Source organism: Gopherus flavomarginatus, chromosome 3, assembly GCF_025201925.1.
Source record: "Gopherus flavomarginatus isolate rGopFla2 chromosome 3, rGopFla2.mat.asm, whole genome shotgun sequence".
Lineage (NCBI taxonomy): Eukaryota > Metazoa > Chordata > Testudines > Testudinidae > Gopherus > Gopherus flavomarginatus.
Window position 1 is genome coordinate 34168755 of NC_066619.1, and position 13499 is coordinate 34182253.

The window sequence follows — 13499 nt, forward strand, 5'->3', positions numbered from 1 at the left end:
GTGGGGTGTATTTGGAGGGGCAGGTTAGTGGGTTGAGGTGCATTTGGAGGGGCAGGTTAGTGTCTGGTTTGGTGGTAAGTTAGTGGGGTGAGGTGTGTTTGAATTGGAGGGGCTGTTAATGTGTGGTGGCGACTGGGTGGTGGGCTGGGGTGTTTGGAGGGATGGGTTAAAGCGGGGGAGACAGGTTAATGGGTGAGGTGTGTTTGGAGGGGCAGGTTAGTGTCTGGTTTGGTGGCAGATTAGTGGGGTGGGATGTTGGATGGCCAAGTTGGTGTGTGGTAGGGGGACCGTTTACTGGATTGGGGTTTTTGTAGGGGCAAGTTAGTGTGTGGTTGGGGGACAGGTTAGTGGTGACGGGTGTGTTTGGAGGGGGAGGGTGTCTCTGGGGGGCTAGTTAGTGGAGTTTGGAGGGATAGGTTAAAGTGGGGTAGACAGGTTAATGGGTGGGGTGTGTTTGGAGGGCAGGTTAGTATACAGTGGAGGGGCAGGTTAGTGGGTTGGGGTGTGTTTGGAGGGACAGGTTAGTGGTTGTGGTGCGGGGACAGGTTAATGGGGTGAACTGAAGTGTGTTTGGAGGGACAGGTTAGTGGGTCAGGATATGTTTGGAGGGACATGTTATTATGTGGTGGGAGGACAAGTTAGTGGGTTGGGGTGTGTTTGGAGGGGCAGGTTAGTGGAGTGGGTTGGAATGTGTTTGGAGGGACATGTTAGTGGGGTGGGGTATTTGGAGGGGCAGGTTAGTGTGTTGTTGGGGGGCAAGTTGGTGGGGTGTGTTTGGAAGTCTTGTTAGTGCGTGGTGAGGGGACAGGTTAATGGGTTGGGGATTTTGTAAGGGCAGGTGTGTGGCTGGGGAGAGGTTAGTGTGTTGTTGGGGGGCAAGTTGGTGGGGTGTGTTTGGAAGTCTGGTTAGTGTGTGGTGAGGGGACAGGTTAATGGGCTGGGGATTTTGTAAGGGCAGGTGTGTGGCTGGGGAGAAGTTAGTGGGGTGGGATGTTTGGAGGGCAGGTTAGTGGGTTAGGGTGAGTTTGGAGGGCCGGTTAGTGTGTGACTTGAGGGAAAGTTGGTGGTGTGTTTGGAGTGACAGGTTAGTGTGGTCAGGGGACAAGTTAGTCTGTTAGCATGTGTTTGGAGGGGCAGGTTAGTGGGGCAGGGTGCATTTGGAAGAGCAGGTTAGTGTGTGGTGGGGGAAGGTTAGTGGGGTGTGTTTGGAAAAGCAGGTTAGTGTGTGGTGTGGGGCAGGTTGGTGGGGTGCATTTGGAAGAGCAGGTTAGTGTGTGGTGTGGGGCAGGTTGGTGGGGTGTGTTTGGAAAAGCAGTTTAGTGTGTGGTGTGGGACAGGTTCGTGGGGTGGAGTGTGTTTGGAAGAGTAGGTTAGTGTGTGGTGTGGGGCACGTTGGTGGGGTGCGTTTGGAAGAGCAGGTTAGTGTGTGGTGTGGGGCAGGTTGGTGGGGTGCATTTGGAAGAGCAGGTTAGTGTGTGGTGTGGGGCAGGTTGGTGGGGTGTGTTTGGAAAAGCAGTTTAGTGTGTGGTGTGGGGCAGGTTCGTGGGGGGGAGTGTGTTTGGAAGAGTAGGTTAGTGTGTGGTGTGGGGCAGGTTGGTGGGGTGTGTTTGGAAGAGCAGGTTAGCGTGTGGTGGGGGGGCAGGTTAACGTCGAGAGGTGTGTTTGGAGGGCAGGCTAATGTGTGGTGTGGGAAGAGGTTGGTGGGGGCGGACTATACTGGGCGGCGGGTGCCCACTTCCAGATAGCGGGTGTTTGCCCCCGGCTCTGGGGCGGGCTGGGGGCGGAGCAGCAGAGCAATGTGATCCAGCTCCACTCCGAGCGCAGCTCAATTTCTCTCTTGTCCTGCAGCAGCTGTGGTGCTCCGGTCACCGTGCAGCCGCACTGCTAAGCACCTTGCGGCGCTCGGAGCCGGCACAGTCCCTGGATCTGAGTGCTTGGCCTTTCCCTGAGCACTGCTCCCCGGCAGGACCCCGCTGTGCAGGAATCGTGGAGCCTGGCGCCATGTGGCTCTTTCTACTCCTCCTCAGCCAAGGTAGGCTTCCCTACGGGTTTGCTAGAGATATGGGGGGCATCCGGGTCCCACTGGGCAGAGGGGCTCTGTTAACCTCCTAAAGACCATTGCCTGCTGCTGAGAACGGAGCGGGACGCTGCACCTTGCGGCGCCTGGAGCCCCTCGACCATCTCCAGAGGGAGCAGCCTGGCGTGGGACATAATTGCTTTCTCTCGATGAACTTCCAAGAAACCGCAAGTGGCCATGGAGGCTGCTGCTGCTGTGCCAGACCCTACTCAGTGCACGCACAGAAGGTGCATGCAGGGCGGGGGTGGGAAGGGATTTCAGACTCATTTCCGCCTGCTGCACAAAACTAATTACTGGGTGAGTAGAACCAGAAAAGGTGCTGAAATACTGACCCTATCCAGCAGCCGTTTTATTCCACCAATGAAATTATGAAATCTTCCCACTTCCAGTCCGTCTCCCTCCCCCGCCCCCCGCAGCTCTGTTGTACTCTGAGCTCCCTCTTAATCGCTTTCATTTGCCTGCCCTCTGAGAATAAAATGTTGTGGCGACTGTATTTAGAGAGGGGACAACATAGGAGACTCCTAATCAAGGCTGGTAAATATTTTAGAAGGAGGAACTGTCCATTTCTTCAGCCTCTTCTTTATATACTACCCTAAGTGACTGAAAACTAATTCATAAACTACTAGTAAAATAGATCCATGTTGTTGTTGCCTTTTGCAAGTGCCACAAATCTATATTTTTCAAGTTATCAGATGAAATCCCGGACAAGCTGATTAGCATCCAATTTAATTTGCACTACAGAAGGTCATGACTAACTTTCTGCATAAATTTACACATTTTAAATGGGAATATGATGTTCTTTATTATGAATTCTGTTCTTAAATTATTAAAATCCCTCTAACTTTGCCTCCACTCTCTGGGGCTCTGTCTGTAGGAAATTTTAACACCCTCCTCCTATTCTTGGATGACTGAGTGACCATTATGTATATTTTCCTGGAAACTATAAGCCATGACATTCACTTTTCATAAAATTCCTCCCAAACACTGTACGTTTAAATATTACTGTATGCTTTCATGTATCTTTAATTGGCAAGTCTACTGAAGAGCCAGAGAAACTGAGTTTTTACCTGTGAGGTGTTCCAACTTGTTCTTTCAGTAACTATGGGAAACATGGTGGAATGTGTGGCTGGAGGGTATGAAATCAGAAACAAAAATGTTAACCTGTGGTGAGATTTATGGTATACAACCTACCCTGTAATATTATAATGAGAAAACTTCTTAAAGCATCAAAGTGTGAAATGCCCGCTCTGCATTTTTGTCTAATCCATCCTTTATTCTCCTGGTCACAGTGACTGCATACCAGGGGGATAAATATGTCCACTAATTCACAATGTAAAAGATCTGGGATTAGGGACATTCTGAAGAATGGTGTTTAAGGGGGTGGAGAGGAACTAATTATGCGAGCAGGTTTGCCCTGACAATAAGAGTGGTCTATAAGGGGATGCATCTAGGTGTATATAAATTATTCACATTGCTTAAACAAAGTATTAATTCTTATGGTTCATATCTGCTGTAATTTCAGTTTGATATTTATCCTGAGAACTAAAAACTCTTGTAACTACTGAACTGATGCTTTTTTAGGGTCTCTTCCTGCTCCAATTGAACTCAATAGCAAAACTCCCACTGGCTGAGACAGCATTCTCTCTTGGCTTAAGTGATGCAAGGCCAAAGACCCATATTCTTCTCTCAGTAAAACTGATGTAAATCCAGAATAATTTCATTGTCTTTGAGGGAGTTGCTCTCAGTTTACATTGGCTTAGCTGAGAGACAAGGTGAATGAGGTAATATCTTTTGGTAGACCAACGTATGTTGGTGAAAGAGACTAGCTTTTTAGCTACACAGCTGACAGAAGAATAGGGCGGTTAAGTCCCTGTTTCTGCAAACATTAACTTCTCATATTTGAATAGTCACATTGAAATCAATAACATTACTCTTATGAACACTCCTAAGCCTGTATATAAATACTTGTGGAATTGGGTTTAACAGACTGGGGGGCAGGTTACGGAAGGGCTGTATGTTTGGAGGTTAATTGGGGGTGGTGAAAGACCCTGCAGTAGGGTGGGCTCATTTTTTTTGAGGAAAGAATGGAGGAATCATTACAATGCCTGTTGCATTCAATCAATCAGATGTCTCCAATAGATCATACCATAAATAGGCTGGAAAACGCTCCCAGTGAATGTGCAGTGTGTTTGGTTTGGGCTTCATTATGTATATATTTTTAATTTCCACATTATCAGTGCCATCTCTTCTAGAACACAGCGGCTCTTGCTTGCTTTGTTGCAAGCTAAGCAGTAATATGCAGGTTGTGCTTATTGTGCTTGTAGATAGTGCCTTCTTTTATGTTTGGAACCTGCTTAGCACACTGTGGGTGCTGCAGACATAAACAGGGGCAGCTCCAGGCACCAGCGCTCCAAGCACGTGCCTGGGGCGGCAAGCCACTGGGGGCGCTCTGCCGGTCGCCGCTAGGACGGCAGGCAGGGTGCCTTAGGCGGCATACCTGTGGAGGGTCCGCTGGTCCCGCGGCTTCAGCAGACCTCGCACAGTCCACTGAAGCCAGGGGACCAGCAGACCCTCCGTGCTTGGGGCGGCAGAATGTCTAGAGCCGCCCCTGGACATAAATGATATTTATGTAATGCCATCCCTTTTGATATTATATTCTTGTATTCCAACTTACCACCTTCATTATACTTTACCAAAATAATTATATTGTTTTTTAGCTTATTAGAAATTAATAATTTATTATAGGCAGAGCTGGTAGTATTGCATATTATTAAGGTTGCCTGACACTTCCCATTATAAGACTCTGTTTTTGATTACCTATAACTTTGTCAGACTTTAACTGTTTGGGCTGAAATTTTCCATGCTGGGTCTGCCTCAGGCTGAAGTTCTTGGAAAAGTTGAGGCAAAATGGTTCAGCTGTTTCTGAGAATGAGGTTAGTACAAATATGTTATTTTGCCCATGTTAAAAATATTCTGGAGACCTTTTCTTTGAAAAAGTGTACTATGTCCAATACTTGGAAGCAGGGACTTGAAATTTGGCAGGGAGTGGCCTTTGTGTGAGTGATGGGCATTTTGCTGTATCTGTCAAAATCTGCCCAAATGTGGCCAGGTTAGAAACCTCTGAGAAGTCATCATTCATGCATACTCAGTAGAGACTTAGATTTTAGCAGCCAGATTTCCTGACGATTGTGTCATATTGATCGTATTCCAGCCCAGGGACCAGCAGGATTTACAGATGCTGCAACTGCAGGGAGCTTTCCCTGGGTCACAGCAGCTGTGCTTGTGGCAAGTTTGGGCACCTGAACTGTGAGTAGGGGAACTGTCTCCTGCAGTCTCAATGATCACTTCCATCCCCACCTCACCACCGCCAGCTGGGCCCAGGCAGCATGGTGGAGGAAGCTGCCTCATTTGAATGGATGTGAGATAAGAGGTGGACCAGAAGGGGGCTATGATGAGTAGATGACTGGAGGCCAGTGAGGGAGAGACAGATCAGACTGAAGATCCGTCTAAGAGGTGGAAACTGGGCAAGGAGACTGATTGCAAGGAATTGTGGGATTGGGAGGGAATTGTGAATGGCTGAGGAAGGAGCCTGGGACTGGAAGTGATGGTGGTGGGGATTGGGACAGGAACGAGAGTAGGACTGGCTGGCTGATGAGATGCCTGAAGGGTAGGTGAGAAAAATGGCACCAGTATGAGGGACCGAAGATGGGGAAGAGACCAGACTGGGAGAAGGACAGGTTGGAAGAGAGGGGTCAGAGGAGTCTGCTCACTAGAGCACATGCCTCTCCAGACCCTGGAATGGAACCCAAGTTTTCTGGGTCTCACCATTCTTCTGGTGTCAGCAAATATCTATGAAACCCACTGGCAAAGTGCCCTATCCCCTTGTAGGGGAATTTTGTAGCAAAAGAAACTGCCTTATTTGTTGCAAAAGTTGGAAGGTGGGTACCTATTTTGGTTGCTGGGAGACAGTAGCCTAATTCCACCCATAGTTAAAAGGCCCTTCCTCTTATCTAAGTGCCTATACTTGCCTATGATACTGAGCAAGTCAATTAAACAAGACTCTAAATAGTTTGCCAGGAATTGTGTGTTCTTCATTTTATGGGGGCCTAACTTGAAACTATGCAGTCTAATTTGCAGAAGTGCTGAGCAATCACAGCAGCATCTGAACTCAATGGGAGCTATGCTTTGAATATATAAAGTACTATGTAATACTACATACTCTGAAACATCAGGTTCTATGCATCTCAAATTGGGCAACCAAAATTAGTGGATACTTTTGACCTTTATTTCTCTGTGCCTCAGTTTCACATCTGTAGAATGGGGATAATAAAAGCCCCTCACCTCATAAGGATATTGTGAAAATAAATTCATTAGTATTTGTGAATCATCCAGTACTATTATGCTGAGCGTCATAGTTTAACCCATGAAGAAATTTTTTTTTTTGTTTTTTGTTTTCAGAGTCTGGTTTGAATAGTGTGCAGTAAACAACGCACAGGGCTACACACTGAATAATAGAGAGAAAACAAAATATTTAGTGAACACTGTCCAGAGGCGGATTACACTTTTGTGAGGCCCTGGGCCAGAGGAAGTGGGGGCCCCTCCCCACCTCTTCGGCCTGCAGTCCCTCCATACCATTTCTTCCCCCAGTGCTCCTACCGGGGAAATGGGGTCAGGGTACAGGGGATTCCCCTGCCCCCTCCCCTCCCCCCGACCTGGTACTCCTACCAGGGAGCAGAGTTGGGGAGCAGGGCAAGCCCCCACGCCCTGATCCCACTCCCCAGTAAGAGTGTGGAGCAGGTTGGAGCTTGGGGGAACCCATTTTTTCTGAGTCCCCCCAGTTGGCTGGCACTCCTGGGCACAGGCCCCGTTGGCCCAGTGGCTAATCTGCCACTGACACTGTCCATTCTGTGCATGGAGTGTGGCATGGAATGGAGTCCTGTGAAAAAATGTGATCGTGTAATTAAAGATTGTATCATAATGCATATGCACAAAGTGGCCAAACTCAGGTTACACAGGCAACCTTAATTCAGGCATTTCTTAACTTTGGAATATGTGACTTTGAAAACCTAATAGGATTTCTTAGCATAGTTTTGTGTGTGTAATGTTAACTAGAATGGGCCAAAGGTAGAATTGTTTGTGTAAATGCTTCCCATTCCAAACTTCGAGGGTTGGATTATTAAAATGGGAGTCTGATCTGAACCTTTGTGAAACCAAAGTCACTATTGATTTTACCTGTCTCTGATTCTTAAAAAAAATTGTTAGTAAAAGCAATATTACAAATAGTTTCTTATGAGCTTTTATTTTTACAATATTACACATTTAAGTAGGGCTTATTTCACAGTGATCTACAGAAGACCTATATTTACAACTGTTATAAATATAATTTGTAAAAACAGAAAGTAAAATTTTTTAGAAAGTACACAATGAATTATTCATAATTCTAAACAAATTAACAATGTTTATTTCTACATAACTTGGACAGTAAATATGGGAAGCACTGACTTACTCTTTAGACTTACTCTACTAGAAGTATCTGATTGTGGTACAGTTTTCAAACACTAATTTGCTTTTTAAGTATTGAGCAGTACACTAAATAGTCAAATATTCCTTATAGTCTTACTGTGTTTCCTGGCCACTACTCAATATCCATTATATTTTTTTCATTGTCAGTTGTTTTAAATGAAAGAAAATATTTTTTCACATGAATAGGTGTTTGTGAGAGCTAAGATGTAAACCTACTCATGCATTTGATGAATATGCAAACAATTAAATTAGTATAAAATACTGAACTTTTTGGAATAGTGAAGATAGAAGGGGGCCTGTATATTTTTAAAAGAATAAACCAAGCTATTAGCACTGGTTGAAGTTCTGAACATTCACAATCCAGTGTTGTCATTTTCATTTAAAGGTTTCCTTTGTTAGGCTTTGGGTAGGCTGGTTCCCATTTCCATGGTTACCATGTCAAAATGCAGACAGGACACAAGCTGGATTCTGATCAGAATGGTTCATGCAGTTGCATACCAACACATGCCGTCTGGTTGTTTTAGGACATTTTCACCAGCAGTTTTAAAGTGTCTTCACAAAGTGATCACTAGCCCCATGTTGCCTACTTGTTTTAGGATTTCAGGCCTGGTAAAGTGAGAGAAATAATGAGCAAGATAAACTTGTTTTAGTGTAACTAAAACTAGCTGTGGGGTTCCCATTCAAATGAGTCCATCTTAAGTTTTCATTTCTACAAAAAGCATAACAGAGAAGGATCTTTGTTTACAAGCCTTAAAGGTAAGGAGTGGCACTTAGCTGTACTAAATAATTGTTTGAACATGCCTCTTTGTGTAGAGCACTTACTCATGACATTGGAGAAAAGGAATGAAGTGAAAATTAATTTGAACAAATAACATCATGCTACACTGGATCAATGGCAGTCTGGTTTTTGTATATACACATTACTTTAAAGCTATATGATGTAATATTCTACTCACTCTTTTTTTGAGGTGATGAATTTTCACAACACCCAATAAAGCCAGTGGAAACTGTGTACGCTCAATCTCTCTGAAAAATCAGGCCAGGAGTTCTGTCGATAAGTTTTTAAAATTATTTAAGTATTATTAGAGTATTGTTTTCCTGGATAGAGGACTTAGTCTTCCCAGCAATAGAAAATATTATGCAGAAGCTGGATTTGTTTTTATTTTCCCTTGAAGAGCTATACTCTTTTTTAATAAGGAAGCAAATTCTGAGTAAAAAGTAACTCTTAAAAGAGGAACTACTTAAGCAAAGAAATAAGATGAAATTTAAACAGATGAACTTTTTGAGTGCTATAATGGAACACTCAGAGTATAACACAATGGCACCTGCATAGCTATATAGATTAATGTCCTATATTCTTTTGTACCATTCAGATCAATGGACAACCACCTTAGTGGGATTCTCTTGCCATTTCTCTGCCTCATTTTGTCCTTTTACTCGTCTTTCCCAGTTCAGCACTCTTTATTCCTTAAGAAAGAAATGTCCTGTATTAAATAAACCACCCCACCTCCCTGGTTTTGGGACTGACGTTTTCCAACTGACAATAAAGAATTGTCCTTGATAAGCACCAGTTGCCCCGGAGGCTGTATTTCCTGATGGTGTGAAAAGGGCTGCAATGCCACTCCTGGAAGATGGGACTCAGAGAATGGTTACATGTATTTGCTCATTTTCCTCAAGGGATTTCATCTTTGGGGATGGGGATATGACAAGGTTCCACTGAACCTTCCTACTATCCACTATGTATGTGTCACCAGCGGGAGATGTAATACAGCCATTTATGTTGGGATGTTCATTATGCTGATGACACAAAACTCTGGAAATGGAGACAGGACAATTTCACTAGTGGAGCATCTGGCCCCATGACTCTTTTTTCATTAACCCATTTGTCATAACTGGCGTAGCATTCCTTTTCACTGACTGACCAGTGACTTTCCCTTTTAGACAGTTTCTTGCTGAGAAACATGACAGGATGGAAGTTGTGATCCATTGCTTCCTGCATGAGAACTGCTTCTATACCACGCTCAGATGCATCTGTGGTGACTAGAAATGGCTTGTCAAAGTCCGGGGCCCTGAGCACAGGGTCAGACATGAGCATCGCCTTAAGTTGGGTAAAGGCCTTTTGACACTCATCAGTCCACTTAACTGCATTTGGCTGGGTCTTTTTGGTCAGGTCGGTAGCGATTTGTCTGTAGTGTGGTACAAATCGCCTGTAGTACCTGACCAAGCCTAAGAAGGATTGAACCTGTTTCTTTGACTTTGGGACAGGCCACTTTTGGATAGCATCCACCTTGGCCTGTAGGGGGTTTATGGTTTCTTGACCCACCTGGTGTCCCAGGTAAGTTACTCTGTTTTGGCCTATATGACGCTTTTTGGCCTTAACAGTTAGTGCGGCCTGCCTGATGTGCTCAAAGACCTTTTCCAGGTGTTCTAGGTGTTCGGGCCAGGAGTCAGAAAAATGGCCACATCGTGGAGGTAGGCAACTGCATACATGTAAATACAAAAAAAAACCAATATAAACCTATTGTTTTACTATCCTTGTACTTACAACTTGGAAACAGAAGACTAAAAAGCCTGGAGATAAAAAGATCACTCTCAAAGCCGAGAGGGTCACCGAACCAAGACAAAGAAGAAAGAACTTACACCCAAAACTTCCCTACACCCAGATTTGAAAAAGTCTTGTTTCCTGATTGGTCCTCTGGTCAGGTGTTTGGTTTCCTTTGTTAACCCTTTACAGGTAAAAGAACATTAACCCTTAGCTATCTGTTTATTACACCATTATGGACTGTCTGGTTAATCAGCATTTTTAATGTGAATGAGAAAGAGTAGACATAAAAATCTGTTGGAGCAGGTTTAAGCATAATATGATATCATTCATCGTGTAGTATTGTAATAAGAAGTTACAAAAAAACATTGTAGGAGAAGATATATATGAGTTACAGAGGAATGGAGAAATGTTCCCTTGCATGTATCAAGTTGCCTGCAGTTTCAATTTCAAGACCAGCAAAATAGTAAATATTTAACAAAGGAAGTTGCACAATAGCCTCAACATTTTAGTGTTGGGTGTTTTTTGTAAAGCTAGCTCAAATCTATTCATGCTCTTATCTGTAAACGGTTTTAACGTACGGTACTATAAGCAGTGTTTCAATTCACTCAACAAAGGAGTGGCATAGTAAGGTACTTTGGAGCATCATTATTAAATAGCCATTTTGTGCAATGTTCCTAAGTACATATTAGAGGTGCTATGTAGAGCTGAGGTGAATTTTGGATAATGTATTCAGACAGGGTTGAAATTTGGAACGCTAAAATAACCATTCAAAATTTAAAATAAAATTTCTCAACTAGCTAGGTAAGTTGTCTAAGTGTGCCCAGTGGGGGAGAGTGTAGACATGTTTGATATGCCTGAAATTTGAATAGATGAAATTCAGATCAGCAAAAATCAGTCAAAATGAAATACTGTAAAGTCTGTGACATTTTATCTAAACAAAATTCTGACTCCTTGCCTAGCTTTATTCTTAAGAAAGAATAAACAACAAATGGAGAGTAAAACCAGTAACGTTGCTAATGATAGTGTCCTTTTGTATTCTTGCTAGTGATAAGTACTCCTTCGAGTTTGTGTCTGAAATTCCTTCTGTTTCACTCTGTCTACACTGGTATCCATCACTGTGAGATGTGACAGTCTGCCAGAGGGCAGCTCACCATACTATAGTTTCCCGCTAAAGCTTATATCCTGATAGTCATTGTGAAACTGTTTCTATCAGAAGTTAATTGTAGAAATGATTGCAATGGAGTTTGCACTTCTGAAGACAAACAGAGGTTGATCTTATCTCTTGGCAGCAAATATATACCCAGAAAACACTTGTTAAGTGTCAGTGACACAAAAAAGGCACAATGGCACTATTTTACAAACAAAGAACTTCTTTACAAAGCTGTGGCTGGAATTAGGGTGCCACCTGGCCATAGACATCTGGACATACCAGAATCATATGTATGCGTTTAACAGGACACTAAGTCTCTTTCGAATCTGATACATGTGAAATTCTCTAGAAACTGCTCTTTCTAAATACACTCTTACTCTGTGGTTCATACAGCATTCTGGATTAAATGAACAGAGATGTTGTATTGACTTGAATTGGTGAGGAGGAAGGTAGAGAATTGTTTTACTGATTTTGTTATTACTTATAGGGTTGCCAACTTTCTACTTGCACAAAACTGAATACTCTTGCCCTGCCCCCTGCTTAATCCATGCCCCCTCTCTTTGTCATTCACTCTCCCCATCCTCACTCATTTGCTCATTTTCATGAGGCTGGCTCAGGGGGGCTGCGGTATGGGAGGGGGTGAGAGCTCCAGCTGGAGGGGCAGGCTCTGTGGTGTGGCCAGAAATGAGGGGTTCAGAGTGCAGGAGGAGGCTCTGGGATGAGGCAGTGGGTGGGATGTGAGAGGAGGTCAGGGCTCTGGCTGGGGGTCAGGGTTCTGGGCTAGGGTCAGGGATGAGGGGTTTGGGGTGCAGGCAGGGGCTCTGGGCTGGGGCTGAGGGGTTCGAAGGGCAGGAGAGGGAATCAGGGCTGGGGCAGGGGGTTGGTGGGTGAGGGCTATGGCTGGGGGTGTGGGCTCTGGGGTGGGGCTAGGGATGAGAGATTTGAGGTTCAGGAGGGTGCTCCAGGCTGGGATTGAGAGGTTTGAAGCAGGGCTGGCTCCAGGCCACAGCACGCCAAGCACATGCTTGGGGCAGCACGCTGCAGGGGACGCTCTGCCGGTTGCTAGGAGGGCAGCAGGCTGCTCCGGTGGACCTGCCGCAGGTGTGCCTGCGGAGGGTCCGCTGGTCCCGTGGCTTCAGTAGACCTGCCGCAGGCATTTCTGCGGACAGTCCGCTGGTCCCGCAGCTCTGGTGGACCTCTCATAGACACACCTCTGGCAGCTCCACTGGAGCCACGGGACCATCGGACCCTCCACAGGAATGCCTGTGGGAGGTCCACTGGTGCCGTGGGACTGGCGAGCGGCAGAGTGCCCCCCGTGGCGTGCCGCCGTGCTTGGGGCAGCGAAATTGCTAGAGCCGGCCCTGGTTTGGAGGGTGGGAGGGAGATTGGGGCTGGGGCAGGGGTTTGGGGCCCAGGCAGGGGGTGCAGGCTCTGGGTGGCACTTACCTCAGGCAACTCCTGGGAAACAGCGGCATGTCCTCTCTGCAGCTTCTATGCGGAAATGTGGCCAGACGGCTTTGTGCACTGCCCCATCCACAGGTGCTGCCCCTATGCATAGGTGCTGCTCACATTGGCCACGGCTCCTGGCCAAAGGGAGATGCAGGGGTGGAGCCCCCTGGCTGCCCCTATGCATAGGAGCTGGAGGGGGAAAATGCCAGCTGCTTCCCAGGAACTGTGCAGCGTGGCGGCTAGCAGGGAGCCTGCCAGCGCCATGCCGCCAACCAGGCAGTCAACAGCCCGGTCAGCGCTGGGCTCCCTTTTTGACCGTGTGTTCCAGTCAAAAAACGGACACCTAGTCACCATAATTACTGACAATGTTTACAACGTAAAGCATTGTCCACTTATCCACTACTGTTTCCACTGATTGAACTTTACTGTGCACTTTCTCATTGAAGTGTACTGGCACTTGCAGAATATATAGGAATAAAGGAGTCTTCTTAAAGGACACTTTATAAAGGATGTTTTAATTTCTAAGATCATTAGACACTGACTGCTTCTTATTAATGTCTGGACAATGCCTAGCACGTTGTTTTTACTACTGGAAACAAAAGGTTAAATAATAGCTCTTCAAACTATTGTGCTGCATATGCTCATAGTGTTACAAGAAAACCTCCAAAGTATCCAAGTCTCAGGCTGCTGGTGACTAATCAGCCACTAATACTGTTCTTGTTTCTCTGAGGACATCATCCTTTTGTTTGTGTGCA

The 13499-nt window shown here is 45.4% G+C and overlaps 1 protein-coding gene across 2 annotated transcripts in view; it reads left to right on the forward strand.

Moving 5' to 3' along the window:
* Positions 1-1859: 1859 nt before the first annotated feature.
* The window catches only part of ITGA2 (integrin subunit alpha 2), a 100640-nt gene continuing 89000 nt past the window's right edge, over positions 1860-13499 (forward strand). For both annotated transcript variants that reach the window (XM_050946870.1, XM_050946871.1), the window contains exon 1: positions 1860-2032. In XM_050946870.1, the coding sequence (XP_050802827.1) occupies positions 2002-2032 (31 nt within the window). In that variant the 5' untranslated portion in view covers positions 1860-2001. The remainder of the gene's footprint in view (positions 2033-13499) is intronic.